At 45.6% G+C, this 17,473-nt stretch overlaps 1 protein-coding gene across 2 annotated transcripts; it reads left to right on the forward strand.

The window, feature by feature from the left end:
* The first annotated feature begins 1,293 nt into the window (after positions 1 to 1,293).
* On the forward strand, positions 1,294 to 16,851 carry ORAI2 (ORAI calcium release-activated calcium modulator 2). Of its 2 annotated transcripts, none has more exons than XM_038376012.2 (3): positions 1,294 to 1,431; positions 6,712 to 6,952; positions 11,242 to 16,851. In XM_038376012.2, the coding sequence occupies exons 2-3, from the start codon at positions 6,725 to 6,727 to the stop codon at positions 11,785 to 11,787; spliced, it is 774 nt and encodes a 257-aa protein (XP_038231940.1). In that variant the 5' UTR covers positions 1,294 to 1,431; positions 6,712 to 6,724; the 3' UTR covers positions 11,788 to 16,851. The 2 variants fall into 2 exon arrangements, with proteins under 2 accessions (XP_038231940.1, XP_043355677.1); XM_043499742.1 differs by lacking the exon at positions 1,294 to 1,431 and adding an exon at positions 2,372 to 2,486.
* The last annotated feature ends 622 nt before the right edge of the window (positions 16,852 to 17,473 follow it).

The following is a 17,473-nucleotide window of genomic DNA, read 5'->3' on the forward strand; positions in this document are numbered from 1 at the left end:
TGTGTCTTTTGATCTTCAAAAAAGCCTCCTTCAACAATTGTAGGCCCTGCAAACATGATTATCCGCTTGGTTGCTCCTGGGTCATTGGCTCTATCTGTGCTTGTATATAGCATGGTGCTGCAGCAGCCAAGTGCACTTCTCAATCTGATCCTTGTAAAGCACACGTGGTATGGGCCTGGCAGTGTGGGGCTACTCCATTCTCACCCCTGTAGTGCTCTGCAGGCAAGGGGTATACCTGCAGGGTGCTGGGCCCTGGGGGGCGAGGGTGTCTGCCCATTGCAGGGTTGGGGAGATTGCCCACTTGTTGGGATTTCCCTGGAGATTGGGGATGAATAGCGCCAGCCCTGCAGTCCCCTTCCTGGCTCTGGGAGCACAGGTATTACATAATCCCCTAGCAGAGAGGTACCCCAGGGTGTGTGGCAGCTGTGGCACCCAGGGCCAGCATTGCAGGGTAGGGGGGACCCTCTGCACACTTCCTGCCCTATCCATTCCTGCCCCCCCATGGGGTGAATCCCCAGACTCCCCCTGTCCCCCCAGAGAGAAAACCCCAGATTCCCCCAGCCCCCTCAATGGGGGTGGGCCCAGACTCCCCCTGCCCCCCAAAGAGAAAACCCCAGATTCCCCCAACCCCCTCTATGGGAGTGAGCCCCAGACTCCCCCTGCCCCCCAAAGAGAAAACCTCAGATTTCCCCAGCCCCCTCTATGGGGGTGGGCCCCAGACTCCCCCTGCCCCCCAAGAGAAAACCCCAGATTCCCCCAGCCCCCTCTATGGGGGTGAGCCCCAGACTCCCCCTGCCCCCCCAGAGAGAAAACCCCAGATTCCCCCAGCCCCCTCTATGGGGGTGGGCCCAGACTCCCCCTGCCCCCCAAAGAGAAAACCCCAGATTTCCCCAGCCCCCTCTATGGGGGTGAGCCCAGACTCCCCCTGCCCCCCAAAGAGAAAACCCCAGATTTCCCCAGCCCCCTCTATGGGGGTGAGCCCCAGACTCCCCCTGCCCCCCCAGAGAGAAAACCCCAGATTCCCCCAGCCCCCTCTATGGGGGTGGGCCCAGACTCCCCCTGCCCCCAAAGAGAAAACCCCAGATTTCCCCAGCCCCCTCTATGGGGGTGAGCCCAGACTCCCCCTGCCCCCCAAAGAGAAAACCCCAGATTTCCCCAGCCCCCTCTATGGGGGTGAGCCCCAGACTCCCCCTGCCATCCCCATGGGGGATGAGCCGCAGGCCCCGCCCATCTCGCCCCCCACCCCGTCGGCAGCTGGGCGGCTCCGGTCACGTGGTGCGGGACTCCCCGGGTCACGTGCCGGGGGGGGCGGTCCGGCGTTGCCTTGGCAGCGGCGCCGGCGGCTCGGGCTCGTTGGCGGCGGCGGCGGCGGCTCCAGCGCAGTCGGCGGGGCTGAGCGGACCCGCCCGGGCACTGCCCCCGCCGCGGCGCGTGAGTGACGGGCTCCGGGCCCCCCCCCGGGCTGCAGCACCTGCTCTGCCGCGGGCGGGGCCCCTGGGGGAGCCGGGGCGGGGCCCCGGGCTAAGGAGGGAGCCGGCGTCTCAGCGCCCCCCCCCCGCCTCGCCACGGGGGCTTGGCCTGTGGTTTGTGGCTGTAGCCCCCTCTCGGGTCCCAGTGCCATGGGGGGGGGGGCTAGGCCGAGCCCTGGCCCCGGGGGGGCTGCTGAGAGCCGTTGACCCAAACCGCAAACCCAGCGTGCGATGGAAACCGCTTCAAGCGGGGGGGTGCGGCAGCCCCCTCGGCCCCCCCAGTCCCAGCGCCGCTGCATGGCCCGGGGAGGTGTTGAAGCCGGTGGAGATGGTGCAACCAGGCGAGGGTCCGGAAATCCCAGACCCGGGGGGGGTGGTGGGGGGAGCCACGCCCGCGTCTTGGAGCTGAGAGCGGCCCCCGCAAGCCGTGGACCTAGGCCGATGGTGACACGGCTTTGATCCCTTCAGCAAATGCTCCGGCAACCCATGTTGACCGTGGATTGGAGAGGCGAGAAGGAAATGCACCTGTCGGCCGGATTGGCCGCCTCCTTACTTGACTGCAAAAGTCCCTGGATGTGCATTTAAAATCGTGTTGTAGGCCGCTGAGATCGAAGGCATGACAAAGGCTTTCCCTGAGCTATTTGCTGCTGAGAGGGCCAGGGTGAGACGGAGGGAGATCAAAACAATATTGACCGGCGCTGGCGGAAAGCTTTCCCTCTTCCATACAAAGGAGGACTTGTGGCACCTTAGAGACTAACAAATTTATTAGAGCGTAAGCTTTCGTGAGCTACAGCTCACTTCATCGGATGCATCCGATGCTCACGAAAGCTTATGCTCTAATAAATTTGTTAGTCTCTAAGGTGCCCCAAGTACTCCTTTTTGCGAATACAGACTAACACGGCTGCTACTCTGAAACCTGTCATCTTCCATACATTGTACTGGCATGAAAAGTAGCAGGGACGAATGCATCTCTGTTGTAGCTCCACTAAAGTCAGTAAAGCTACCCCAGGAACGAATGTAGCCCAGTTTGTTTGCAGTGTTGTTTGGACGTGTTGGTTCTAGGATATGAAAGAGACAAGGTAGGTGAGGTAATATCTTTTATTGGACCAAAAAGATATTACCTCACCTACTCTCTCTCCCTTGGCCCAGTTTGATTATTACAGTGGTTCTCAACCAGGGGTCCGGGGCCCCCTGTGGGGCTGCAAGCAGGCTTCAGGGGGGCCGCCAAGCAGGGCCAGCATTAGACTCGCTGGGGTCCAGAGCGGAAAGCTGAAGCCCCACTGCATGAGTCTGAAGCCTGGAGCCCTATCATCCAGGGGCGAAGTTGGAGCCTGAGCAATGTAGCTTCGTGGGGGCCTCCGGTGGTGTGGAGCCCCAGGCAGTTGCCCTGTTTGCTACTCCCTAATGCCAGCCCTGGCTTTTATATGCAGAAAAAAACAGTTGTGGCACAGGTGGGCTGTGGAGTTTTTATATCATGTTGAGAGGGGCCTCAGAAAGAAAAAGGTTGAGAACTCCATGACTATTAGACTGTGGAAGAGTCTCCTTATGGAATTGTGGCTGTCTTGTCCCTTGGTCCAAAACTAGACATGGCATAGTGCTGGTGAATAGACTTTGGAGAACGCTACTACGCTGACTTGATGATAGTGCTCTTCCACATCTGCCCTAACTTCCATTTCTTTTCCAATCTATGAGAGGCAACAGCTGGTGGTCCTGTCCCTGTCATATTGCAAGGCGGGAGACCAGGATTCCTAGAATAACTCTGCCTCTCTACTCAGATGCCTGGCTAGTGATTACGGTGCAGTAAAACTGTTCTGTTAAAGACACCATCCATACATCAATCTCCTTCTGGGTGTCCTATCTCAGCCCTCAGAACCATCCAGTCGTTTTCCACTGCAGTCAGCAGAGGTGCTCCCACCAACTTTTTTTGTTGCTTATCTGGCACTGGCCTTTTCTTATTTTGCTTGTTGCAGTGTTGTTCACATTTATTTTAGGATATCTGTCCAGCTACTTGCACTCAGAGTCACAATCCTGTACTAATGTTATTTTTTTGAAAAGGGAAGATTATTAACCTGTGAATCTGCTTCTTAAAAATATCATGCCGGAGTCTCACTTACCACGGGGAGCCTCCTCCTTCTTCTTTGTTTGCAGGAATGTTTTTGAGGTGGTGTCATTTTGTTCTGGTTTTTATGGTCGCATTCCTTGGGATGGTTTTTATAAACATTTTATTTGATTTCTGAATGGGAATAAATTGGGAGGTCTTGCTTCCCACACAGGTCAGGAACTGAGTAGGAATGCTCCAAGGGCTGAGGCTGTAGCTGCTGGTACAAGCTGACCAGGAGGAGGGTCATGCACTCTTAACTATTACTGTGTCAGAGGGCCAAAATCTGAAAGAATTTGCAGAGCACAAGACTCAAGAGTGAGAATCCTCTGTCACTGTATCTGCAAAATAGTAGAAATTGCTGGTGAGCAACTTTCCCTTGTTTGCCACAGCAACCTACTCTATTCCTGGTTCACCATGGCAGATAGAAGTAGCATCCCTTTTAAAATAGTATATGGAATGAAGACAGTTTCTACACAGTGTTGGCACTTGAGTGACATTTACCTGCATCACTGCTTAAAACCCTGGGGGAAATACTGGTTTATAAGTTATATTTGTAGTCTCCATTTGTACTGCATGGGTGTGAATAAAAAGTAACTTGTGCCAAACTAAAGGCAAGGTGCTTTTGACCTTGAAGTGTGGTGCTGAGATGAAGTAGCACCACGTCATGCGTGTTCCTGTGCATGCACCGGTTCCTTCTAGATGCATATAAATATTCATAGCATTAAAATGCTGATGTGGTCCAGTTCTGCAGTAGCTCATGGGTGCTCTTCTCATTGAGGTCAGTGGCAGTCTTGTTGGTACAAGGATTGATTGCAGGATCAAGGTCTCTGTTGTTTATCTAAAACCTCCTAATTAGGATATGAGTTTCAAACTTGTGCCGGAGTTCACAAACCCTACTCAATTAAATTCTACTATATGTCCATGGGTAATACTGTGATCATAACCCAAGAGGTTGCCTTTTAAATAACAATAAGGTTAACTCATAGTTTTAATGGAGGTGATATCTGGGTCATGGCCAGTGTTGTATGTGGTCACTTGAAATAGTCTAGTTGACTTAACTAGCTTTTCATATAGTTGGTTGAATCTGACGATGTCTGAACATTTATGAAATTACATAGTTCAGAAGTAAAACCTGATTGATTTTCCCCTTAAGAGTCACTTCTTTTCCTTCCCTAAGTGAGGCTGATGGATGTAAAGAAGCACAAATATTGGTCACAAATGTTGGCTGCTAAGCATGGAATGGGGTGAGTGGATTAGGAAATGCACAACTGTCCCTTTGAAGGTGCCAGCCAGTTCAATTGCTTTACATTATATGCCATTCAGCTCCTTTTGTATTTTTGCAATCTCAGCTGAGGGGAGGAAGCTGAACCCATGTAAAATGAATTGTGATCTGTGATGTGATTGTTACTGTTCAGGGCAACTGCACCTGTATTCTCCCTCTATGGTCCAGCAGTGGGTCCCATTTTTAGGCTTCCAGCTCCCACTTGTTACCTCTCTTGAGTAGAGACCCACTTCCCTTTCCCACGTGACTGGGGTTTTCCCCAGGCTGCACGGTTCCCTGCCTGCATTGTGGTATTCTCAGCAAACCAGACTTCCTAAACAGGCCCACATCTGTACTTTACTTTCTCTTTGAAGGCTTATGACCAACTTAACTGTAAGCAGTTATGTTACCACGCAGCTCTTTGTAAGCAAGCACATTTATTCTTAAGGTGTAGGCATTACATTGAAAACATTAAAACTACAAAAGAACCTACACACATGCTAATAAGCTTACACACCAGAGCCTACAACCCCTACCTCCTCCCCAAACTCCAGCAAGGACTTTGGTAGGAGTCAGTCCTTCAAAACCCACACAGGGGATTTTCTGTGGTTACAAGTTCATACCAGCCTTAGCTCAGAATAGGTTAGTCTTTCCTTTATACAGCTTGGGCCTTTGACCTTGTGACTCCAGGACAGGTAATCAGTAGACGATGGTCCTCCCTTCAGGGTGTACCTTCAAAAGGCTGGACTTTTGCAAAACTGGAAGTGGGAATTTGCATTTGCCTCCCCCTAGAGCAGTGGTTCTCAAACTTTTGTACTGGTGACCCCTTTCACATAGTAAGCCTCTGAGTGTGACCCCCCCCCCCAATAAATTAAAAACACTTTTAAATATATTTAACACCATTATAAATGCTGGAGACAAAGCGGGGTTTGGGGTGGAGGCTGACAGTTCGCGACCCCCCCCATGTAATAACCTTGCGACCCCCTGAGGGGTCCCGGCTTCCAGTTTGAGAACCCCTGCCCTAGAGATTCCCCAGTTTGTCCAAAAGTCCATTTTTGTCTGGCCTATTGTTCAAAATAGTCCTTTGAAGTTCGTAAAACTTCCCAGGTTCAAATCCCATCTTCCCCCCTAAGGATACTACATACAATCCCAGCCACATTAATACATAACATTTGCCTTTGATACAATGAACTCCAAAGCTACTTACATTTAATTCAGTAAGTTTTTTCAAGGATACTGCAGGAAATTGCCATCTCTTTCAGGGTGATTTCATTGAAAATGCTTCAATTTAGAAAATAATTAAAATTGACACACTGAGTGCAGTAGCCGATATTACAGTAGTGCTTTAATAAGAAGCTTTTGAGATGCTCATGATGCAGCATGGAATTAAACTGTGTCACCTTGAAAACAAAGTAGAAAGAACAAGCAAGATTTAGATTTAAGATGGTTGCCCTTATTTTTTTCAAACAAGCAAATGAGGATGGAGAGGGAGGGGCAGAATTAAGCAAGGGTGTAAAGTTGAAATGCAAACTGGCCGCAGCCTAGAGATACAAAGTTCAGCTGTCACCAGCCCATCCTGAGCTCATGCTGAAAGTAGTTCATGGTCTTACTTATGTAGTCTTTCCCCTTGTAACTCCCATAGGCATTCACAGCCGTTACAGATGAGTAGAGATTAGAGCTCTATATGTCATGCAATCTAGTTTACGTCTGTCTCCCAAGGGTACTTTTTTTAATGCAGCTTTTTACTGGATTTCTATCCATATGTCTTATACAAATCAGGCTAATAAAACAGTCTCTGGGATTGTCTTCTCCTGTGCAATAGTTCATACTTGTTCTTTCTGTTATTGCTATCCTGATATGAAAATATTTTATTTCTCTAGCATTGCTTTCATCATGAGTTCCGAGTTAAATGTCCCGGCGGATCCTGCCACTCCTGCTTGCGGCTCTGAACCTGGCACAAAGGGCATGGATTATCGGGACTGGGTCCGACGTAGCTATCTGGAATTGGTCACTTCAAATCATCACTCTGTTCAGGCCCTCGCATGGAGAAAACTGTACCTGAGCCGAGCCAAGCTCAAAGCTTCCAGCAGAACGTCTGCTTTGCTCTCTGGATTTGCTATGGTATATTTTTCTAGTTGCTGGATTGTGAAATGCTGAGTTCTGTAAAACCTTCCTCTGTTAATAGGGGTTGTTTTCTGTACACAGAGCAGGACTTCCATCATTTCCTTATTAGGTGGTAAGGAATCTGAGTGTGTGCGTTTTTGTTTGGCTGCTGTTGAAAAGTTTTAACACAGAGGGCAGTTCTCTCAAGACAATTGTTGCAGTGTTGTGATATCAGCTACCTAGAAATAGTCTCAGGGAGCCCCAAAACCCATGCCCCAAAGTATCGGCTGACCTCTTATAACTGGCAGCTAACGAGAGTCTTCGGCATAAACAGAACACTTGCGTAAGATGATGAAGTGATGAACCTCCCCCTTATCTAACCTCTGGACCTCACTCACTGGTGGATGGAATTAAAACTCCTATCCCTATGCATGTGGCAGCAGATGTGTGGTAGTAAGGAGGTGGAGGAATAAACACTGCTCAAGAAAATGCAGACCTGGTATTAAGGCTTTTTCCGTTCCTGAGGGCTTGTCCTTTTCATATGTCCATGTAAAGAGGTGTGTTGTATGAATGGGGGGGGGGGGGGCGGCTATGAAGGGATTTCAGGAGTGAAGAGAGAAACAAGATCATTTTTGGTTTGCTTGTAGTGTGGTTTTTTTTTTTTTTTTTTTTTAAACACTGACAATTTTTTATCTGGGTTGCAGGGGATTTTTCTGGGTGTGGAGGGAAGGGAGTGGGGGTTATATTTCCTTTTGTCTTTTTGTGGTTCACCCCCTCCCTGCCAATATTTTTTCTTTTTGGATATAATATGTATATGTGTATTCACAAAATATAGTAATGTACAGTAGAACCTCTATTTGACAGACTAAATGGGGATTGAGGAGCTCATAAAATGAAAGTTCATAAACTGAACATCTCAAAATTACAATAGATAAGTTGTACAACAAATAAGTTGTACATAAGCTGCAGTTTGATGCACTGCATCCCTTTCTTCTGGTCCTTCAAACCACTGCAAAACCATTTCCAATGCATTAAAGGCATCAGAATATGAAGGAATGTCAACTTGTTCTTCATTGACATCACTTTTGTTGTGTGGGTTCTTTTTTTAATTTCCTCCCAATCCTTACAGGGTCAGAAAAAATGGTTCGTATAGTTGGTTGTTCATAAGATTGGTGTTCATAAAATCAAGGTTCTACTATATGTCCGGTTGTAACTTCTTTTGTATTCTGAAGTAGCAGATAGAAACTTCTAACTGGAAAAAGTTGCAGATCCCTGATCCAATGTATTTTTGTTCGATCCTCCAGAATAGCAGCTTTCTTGATGTTGTGCCATGTCTTCAGTAAGCACGCTTTGCCAGCATAGGAATAGCAGTATACTATACCAGCCAAGCACTTCTAATGTGGACACAGGTTATACTGGCAAACTGTACTTGTACCTGTATAGAAAAACCACTCCCACGAGCGAAACAAGCTATACTGCAAAAAGCACAGTTTTGAGGGTATAGTTGTGTTTGTGCTAAGATCTTCTGACAGCATAATTCTGTCAGTCATGTGTGAAGAGGTGTGTTCCCTTACTGACAGAGAGATGCTGGTAGAAGTCTGCAATATAGCCAGGGCCGTCCTTAGGGTGGTGCGGGTCTGGGACAAATCAGCCCCTGCGGGCTTGGGGGCCCTGCTCTGCATTGGCCGCTGGGATGGATCTGGCCTGGTGCTGAGTTGCCTGCTTTCTGCTTTCAGCACCTCCGCTATAAAAATTGTCCCAGCACCCCTGCTTCTCTATTGACTTTCTCCACACCATTCATGATTTTATAGATGTCTATCATAGCCCTTCCTAGTTGTCTCTTTTCTAAGACTCACTGGACCAATCTTTTTAATTTCTCCGCGTATGGAAGCTGTTCCATACCTCTAATCATTTTTGTTGCCCTTCTTTGTATTTTTTCCAATTCTAATACATATTTTTGAGATGACTACTTGGGTGAATACCATCTGGTCCTGGTGACTAATTTATCAATTTGTTCCAAAACCTCCTTTGCTGACAGCTCAGTCTGGGACAGCATCTCAATTTGTCACTTTGAAGGACTGGCTCAGGTATGGGAATCTCCCACACATCTGCTATAGTGAAGACTGATGCAAAGAATTAATTTAGCTTCTCTTCAATGGTCATGTCTTCCTTCAGTGCTCCTTTAGTACCTCCATCGTCCAGTGCCCCACTGACTGCTTGGCAGGCTTCCTCCTTCTGATGTATTTAAACATTTTTTTCGCTGTTAGTTTTTGTGTCTTTAGCTAGTTGCCCTTCAAATTTTTTCATGGCCTGCCTTATTTTATTTTAAAATATATTTTGCTTGCCTGTACTTTTGCATGTGACTTTCCAGAGTTTATGCTCCTTTCTGTTTTCCTTACAAGAATTTTACTATTAGGGCCTATTAGAATCTATAGGTAAAATCTGCTTCCTTTTAGTAGTATTTAGCATAATTGCTGTATGTCTTTAGAGAGAATTTTGTAGTAAGAACAGTGTCATTATCCTAACTATAATGCATTCTGCAACTTGATCTAGGCAAATGGACCTTCTCTGCCCCCGTGGAGTGTCACTGAAGTCCACGGAACTGCTCTTGGGCTTAGGGTCTACCCACTTAGGTCTGTTTGCAGGGTCAGAAATCACAGTGATCACTTTAAAAACAAAACACTACTTCTAAACTCACTGAACACAAACAGCAATGGAAAGTTCTCAGCAAATATACAGTATAAACCAGCTGACTTCTATTTATGGCATATTCCCAAGGTGTTTAGATGTCTCTGCTAAAATTATCCACTTCACTTCATGCTATTGGATCTGTCTCGGAAGGATTCTTGCTCCTGTTAGATTTTTTTTCAGTGCAACTGTTGAGAACTTCAGAGCTGACTCCAAGGAGCACTGGTTGTTTGAGTATATTTTTTTTAAAATTGAAAAGAAAATAGACCAAAATGACTTTCATTTTGGATGGCGTGCATTTACATTCAAAGAAGTGGGATCTCTGGTCTTGGGTATTACTTGCAATATGTTTTCTTCATAAACCTAACTTTCAGAATATAGGGATTCCTTTAATTTGTGCAAGTTTGTTACTAATTTTTCTCCAACTGATAGAATTGGGCATTCCAGTTAACAACCTGGTATCATTTGCAGCCAATTTATTTCTGCTGCAGTAATTTGGAAGGCAAATACTTATTAAGCAGACTGTGTACTCTGTCCTAAGAGAGGCAACAATCTGGCTATTGATGGAAGTAAAATGTATTCCAAAGTCTTACTTTATTTACATATTTAAATATTCATAAGTCCAAAGTAAAGTAGTATGGAACTAGGATTCAGATCTTTTCAGCATTCTGTTGTTGCTTCCAATTCAACACAGATCAGTAGTGGCTGAAAATTGTTACCAGCTGATGGCTGTTGAGTGATCTATGTGAAACAAGCTGCTGGGTCTGGGTCCCATTCCTATTGGGCAGGCATCCTATCACACAAACCATCATCACTAATTGGTGCTCTTACTGGCTGTTTTAGCAGAGAAGCCAAAGACAGAATAGGCAGGAAGACAGAGTTCCTCTTTTTCCTGTAGATGTAGTCCCTGTAGGTCTAGTTTGAGGCATGTTGTCAGGGCAGGTAGGGAAGGTCTGCATTGTCACTGCAACTGTCCTGTGACCACTGCAAACAGAGGGCCTCTGATCCCTGTGCTCTCAATCTAGCACTTCTCAGAAGCATACGTTCACTTGAAGAAGAAAGATCTTCAGAAATCCCCTTAATCATTTTCCTGGCTGAGATAACAGCTGCTTCTGCACTTAGCCTCCTTGGCTTGTTGTCAAATTGCTCTGAGGTGTTGGTTTTTTTCCCAAATTGTCCAGGTTTCCCCCCTCCCCTGTAGATCTACTGGCCTGACTATTTGCAGAGGCTGCACAACCATGTGCCTGACAGTAACATATTTGTGTTTAGAGTTACCATCAACATCTTTCCTCACAGCATCAATCCTAGCCCCATTTTGTTAGATGCTGTTTATATGGGTCACAGTTTAAGGGAGAGTTTGCTTAAAAAAACAAACCCTGCAATGTTGAAATAAGTTCCTGTGGGCTTGGATGTAACTTTGTGTGTAAGCCTTGAAAAAGGGAAAGATACAGACTGTTCATGCACCTTCAGAAAAAAGGAATCCTCCATTTAGGCCCCAATTCAGGAAAGCACTTAAGCATGTGCTTAAGCACTCTGAGTAATGATGCTTTCCTGAACTGGAGCCTTGAAAAGTGAAATATGGGAATTCTAGCAACTGACCATCATTTCTCCCCCCCCAGGTTGCCATGGTTGAGGTGCAACTAGAGATGCAGTACAAGTACCCCCAAATGCTGCTGATTGCGTTCAGTGCCTGCACAACAGTGCTGGTAGCAGTTCATCTCTTCGCCCTTCTCATCAGCACCTGTATACTACCTAACGTGGAAGCGGTGAGTAACATACACAACCTGAACTCCATCAGTGAATCTCCACATGAACGCATGCATGTCTACATAGAGCTGGCCTGGGGTTTCTCCACAGTCTTGGGAATCCTCCTTTTCCTCGCTGAGGTGGTGCTTCTGTGCTGGATAAAATTTCTGCCTGTGGACTCCATTATGAAAAATGAGACTACCATCATGCAAAAGCCCAGCGGCCATGTGGGCTGGCAAGCAGCCCTGGTCTCCACCATCATCATGGTCCCAGTGGGTCTGATTTTTGTTGTCTTCACCATTCACTTCTACCGTTCTCTGGTGCGGCACAAAACGGAGCGACATAACCGGGAGATTGAAGAGCTTCACAAACTGAAAGTGCAATTAGATGGACATGACAGAGGGTTGCAGGTAGTGTGACAGAGGAACAGGGATCTGTTTCAAAGCAAATCATTTTGCTGATGCTAAGAGCAAAATAAACATTTTGCTAACAGGAGCAACCAAAACCAATGATGGATTATTTGGGGGTCTAACCATCTAAAATGCGAATTGCCTGATTTTTAGGGCAATGGGTTCTAGTTCTTTTCCAAACTAATGGGGTCTCTGGCCTATTTCTGGTCCTACGCAATTGTGTACTTAAGTTGATACTGCCACCCAGTTAAAGCCCAAAACTTTATCTACTTTAACATTATGTTCTGGAGGGTGGTTTCCAAAGTGTTATATTTTAACAATGCAACCTTCTTTTGCCAAGAGTGAAATTACTTGATACTTCAAAAAAAGCCACTGTAGGACCTGTTTGTTTGGGTTATTTTTAAGTGCCAGGGCTCCCTTGCTGGTTGTGCAGCAGCAAACTGACAATGATTGTTTCCAGGATTGAGGTGATAAGTAGTGCTATCTACTACAAATCTAAGGACATTTTGAAAGCACTGCAGAACGTGGGTGTTTGTCATCTTTATTATAAAATGGGTGTTACAGAAACAGGTCACTAGAATGGTGCAAGAGGTTAGAAATCAGCAGTCTTAGTACATATGTCCTCCTTTTGCTATCCTCTCTTGCTAGTACCTAACCCTGTTTTAGAATAGGGGAGAGAGAATTTCAGACTGGCAGAGGGCTGGGAAACTCTGTTTTGCCTGCTTTAGTAGTGTCCATTCTTTTCCAATGAATGAACACCAGTAACATTAGAAGGTCTTGATCATGAAAGTTTGTGTATCTAGGGAAGGCTTACAGGTATTTTCATTTTAACAACAAAGACATTGTTAAAACAGGAAACTAACTGGGAATTTAAAAAGGTCTGGCATAAATTTTGAAGGACTAGAAAAGCAGATTTAAAGGGGTGAGGAAAGATAACATCGCTGAAATCTGTCACTGTGTTTTCTTCATTTGCTTTATATATACCAGAATAATTCGTGTTTTGCTGGCTTGGTTTGCCACAGAGGGCTTGGAGTCCAAATCCCGTGCTTTTCCCTTGTTCTTTGTGCTAATTGTGCCTGAGAGCTCTCAGCATTCTTACCTCTTAGGGAAGAAAGCATCTTGCATTTTCTCAAATAACACATACCCCTTGTGGCACATGGAGCTGCATTTTTGTGTTTGGGGTGAGCTGCATCCAGCCTTTGCCATTCCAAAGGGAAAGCTGCATGCAGTTAAAGTACCATCACATTTCGTGGCGTATTTCAGTGGAGGGAAGGGATTCTTGTTTATGCTTGTGTAGCTTAGTGAGTGAAACTTGTAAAGCGCTGAAGCATCTTTCTGGGTGAAAGTATAAATAGTCACAACTAATTACAATTACTTCATGGGGAGGCAAAATATTCTTCTGCAATCAGTAGCTTGATTTTCATTTTTAAAGGAAAAGTAACACTTATTTCAGCTACAAAAATATGTCAAAATATTTAAGCAAAACTGTCCTGTCCTGTCTCATCACACTAAGTAATCTGCAGGATGCTGCCAGTGCTAATTTCAGGCCCTATTCCCTTGCATTCGATAGTAGTTTTACAATTTCTGCCAATTCTTGAATAGTTCTAAAATAATGGAAGAAGTTTGTGATGTTCTGTTTAATCCTTTCCCTTTAACCAGGGGTATTTAGGAAATACGTCCGTGTACTAAGTATCAGATTCCCAGCATGGAGTGTGTGTGAAATGAGTGCAGCAAGATGTGAATGTATCTTTAAATCTCTCTCTCTCTCTCTCTCTCTCTGACAAGTTCCAATCTTTTTTTTCATTTTAATTCAGTCATTCCTGAGCAAGCAGGTAGCACTCGTCTGTTTTTTTTTTATCAGTTATTCTCACCCTCATCGACATGGGCCATGTTTACACAGGACTACCTACTGCTTTCTAAATGCACAATATAAGGACCTTGTTTCTCGAAGAGGGGTAGTTTTAAAATTCCTGCTAAAGCTCCCGAATGTAATTTCTGTGACTCTCCATACCAAATGCTACTGCACTTCCTTATATGTAGCACCTCTAGCCTAAGGACCCCAAAGTGTTTTGAATGTCACACAGTAATCTCTTCTTCCGTTATAGAAATGTAGCCACTATTTGACATTGCACAGGTACCCTATGCAAGTTTTAGGATGGAACTTTAATACTGATTGCAGTTGAAATTGCTGGGATAGTTTAAGGAAGTAGAGTATAATTCCCTGATTTGGAGGTTGGCTAGGACATTAGGGTTGAATTCTGTCCCATCTCCCCACAGTAAAAATTAGTATTAACCAGATTAATTAACCATTAACATGTTAACCAGATCAAGATCACAGTAATGAAAATCAGAGTTTCAAATATAGTAACATGAAATTTTTCACAACCCTAAGTGAAATAGCTAGGCTGACTTACCGTTTTTGGTATAGACCAGACCTCAAGTTGTGTCTAAGTATGTCCACTAGAGCAGTGGTTCTCAATAAGGGGTCCGGTGCCTCCTGGGGGACCGCGATCAGGTTTGAGGAGGGCCGCCAAACCTGAGGGCCGCGATCAGGTTTCAGGAGGGCCGCCAATTAGACTTGCTGGGGTCCAGGGCAGAAAGCCAATGCCCTGAGCCCCGCCACCCAAGGCTGAAGCTGAAGCCTGAGCAACTTAGCTTAATGAGGCCCGCTGTCATATGGTGGTCCTAGGCAGTTGCCCTGCTTGCTACCACCTAATTCTGGTCCTGCCTTTTTATATGCAGAAAAACAGTTGTGGCACAGTAGGCCATGGAGTTTTTATAGCATGTTGGAGGTGGGAGGCCTCAGAATGAAAAAGATTGAGAACCCCTTCACTAGAGGCTATCTCCTGCAGGCCAGTAGGATGATTTGGCCCTCCAGCCATATCAAATAATCCTCTGCCATGGCAAATAAAGTCAAAACACCACCAAGTAAGATTGTGCCTTTTGCCCTCTTTAGGCCACAGCCCTGCCCTGTGTGTGTATGTGTGTGGTGGGGGGCGGGGCAGTAATCCTTTCCCTTGCATCTATAGTCCTTTTACTGCTTGGCTGCAGGGGTCTATGACAGCCAGGCATTCCTATACCCTCTCATCAGCTTCTTGCTATGGCTTCTCTCCAGCTCCTGCCCAAAGAGTAGTGGTTCCTTTTCTCTTTCTCCCCGTGCCTCTTCGTCTTCCTCTAATGTGTCTTCCTCATCACCACTCTTGCATATAGACTCACTGACATCTGTTCCTTAAAGGTTGCATATGGTGTCAGCCACAGCTACAGAAATTGTAGCTGATCTAAAAAAGGATGTTTGGCAGCATGGTGAAATTCGGCCGTTTCCCAAGCCATGTCTGAAGCAGTATGAGCTTGTTTTAATTAGACTTTTGCTAAGACTCCATGGAGTTGAGCCCTATTTTGGCCAGCTGTGTGTGTCTGAGCCACTATGCCAAAATCCAGCAGCTGCTGCTTGTCTTCACATGAACAGGATTTTCAGTAGTGAAGCTTTTAAGTGCCTTTCCTTCCATTACATTCTCAGTTGTCTAAATTTACCAGTTGTCTTCTGTTTACTGCATTTTTCCCCACTGCCTCTCGTTGCTATCGTCCCTCTATTCCAGATTTCACCCCTGGGACCCCCCTATACTGTAGAGCGACCATTTGTCTTCAGCTCCCAACTGCTTGCTTCATGATTCCCAGGGCCACATTCTGCTTAGATCTATCTTTGTTCAGGCTTTCTCTCTGCAGTCTTCTGCTGAGCCCCTCATGGGCTCTGCTTCAGATTCTCTGCCGCAGGGAGCCACCAGTGGTCTCCCTGCAGACCCCCCGATGACTGTTTCTTCCCCAGGTCATATCCGAGTCTTCTCGGGCAGTTCCTTCCTTGGCTCCCTTTTAGCAGGGAACCATGCAGGCCCTGGCCCAAGCCATCCCTGTTGAGCCTTCCCAACCAGCTGCTGCTCTTCTCAGGTCTGTCTCCTCTGCTGAGGGAAGGAACCTACCTAGTACTTGTAAGGCCCCTCCTCTTCATAGTGTCAGGGGTCAGGGCACCTCTTATTACTTATAAAAGATGACAGTGATCTCTCTCTCTCTCTCCTCTTTCACTGCCACCAAGTATCAAGTTTAGAGTATTTCTGAAAAGAGTGAGTTTGAGAACAAGGGCATTATTGTGGGAAAGCCTGGGGGAAGAGATGGGCTTCACACTTGGCTCTGAATACATTGAGGTTAGTGGTGGTTCTGATTTCTTCTGGAAGTGAGTTCCATATTCTTAGTCCAGACCCTGTCTCTCATGGTTACAAACTTACACCTATTGACCAACAGTATCATTGTTCCCATGAAAACATGGTGGCTGGGAGGTCCTTGTCACAGAGGGAGATATGTGGACTCAGGGGTTTGGGACCAGTTCTGTGTAGAGCTTTGAAAATCAGACTGTGACTTTGAACTGGACTATCTTCATTGGGAAGCCAGTGCAGAAAGCAGTGTGTTGGGATAAGAACGACCATACTGGGTCAGACCAAAGGTCCATCTAGCCCAGTATCCTGTCTTCTGACCATAGCCAATGCCAGGTGCTTCAGAGGGAATAACAGAGCAGGTGAATAAGTGATGCATCCCCTGTTGCCCATTCCCAGCTTCTGGCAACAGAAGCTAGGGATACATCCTGCCTATCCTGGCTAATAGCCATTGATGGACCTATCCTCCATGAATTTATCTAGTTCTTTTTTGACCCTGTTATATTCTTTGCATTCACAACACACTCTGGCTAAGAGTTCCACAGGTTGACTGTGCACTGTGTGAAGAAATACTTCCTTTTGTTGGTTTTTAAACCTGTTGCTTATTAATTTCATTTGGTGACCTCTAATTTCTTGTGTTATGAGAAGGAGTAAATAACACTTCCTTATTCACTTCTCCACGCCAGTCATTATTTATAGACCTCTCTCATAGACCCCCTTCATCATCTCTTTTCTCAATCTTTGAAATCTCTCCCTCATATGGAAGCTATTCCATATCCCTAATCATTTTGTTACCCTTTTCTGAACCTTTTACCAATTCCATACATCTTTTTTGAGATGGGGTGACCATATCTGCATGCAATATTCAAGGTGTGGGTGTACCATGGATTTATATAGAGGCATATGATATTTCTGTCTTCTATCTATCCCTTTCCTAATGATTTCCAGCATTCTGTTAACTTTTTTGACTGCTGCTGCACATAAAATGGATTTTTTTTTTCAGAGAACTATTCACAATAACGCCAAGATCTTTCTGGAGTGGTAACCGCTAATTTAGACCCCATCATTTTCTGTGTATAGTTGGGATTCCTGTTTTCCAGTGTTCATTACTTTGCATTTGTCAACATTGAATTTCATCTGCCATTTTGTTGCCCTGTCACCTCGTATTGTGAGATCCCTTTTGTAACTCTTCGCAGTCTGCTTTGGACATTAACTATCTTGAGTAGTTTTGTATTATCTGCACATTTTGCTACTTCACTGTTTACCCCCTTTTCCAGATCATTTATAAATATGTTGAACAGTACTGTCCCAGTACAGATCTCTGGGGGCCACCACTATTTACCTCTCTCCGGTCTGAAAATTGACCATTTATTTATTATAATTGTTTCCTATATTTTAACTAGTTACTGATCCATGAGGACCTTTCCTTTTAATCCCATGATAGCTTACTTTGCTTAAGAACATTTGGTGAGGGACGTTGTCAAAGGCTTTTT

This window comes from Dermochelys coriacea, chromosome 17 (genome assembly GCF_009764565.3).
Source record: "Dermochelys coriacea isolate rDerCor1 chromosome 17, rDerCor1.pri.v4, whole genome shotgun sequence".
Lineage (NCBI taxonomy): Eukaryota > Metazoa > Chordata > Testudines > Dermochelyidae > Dermochelys > Dermochelys coriacea.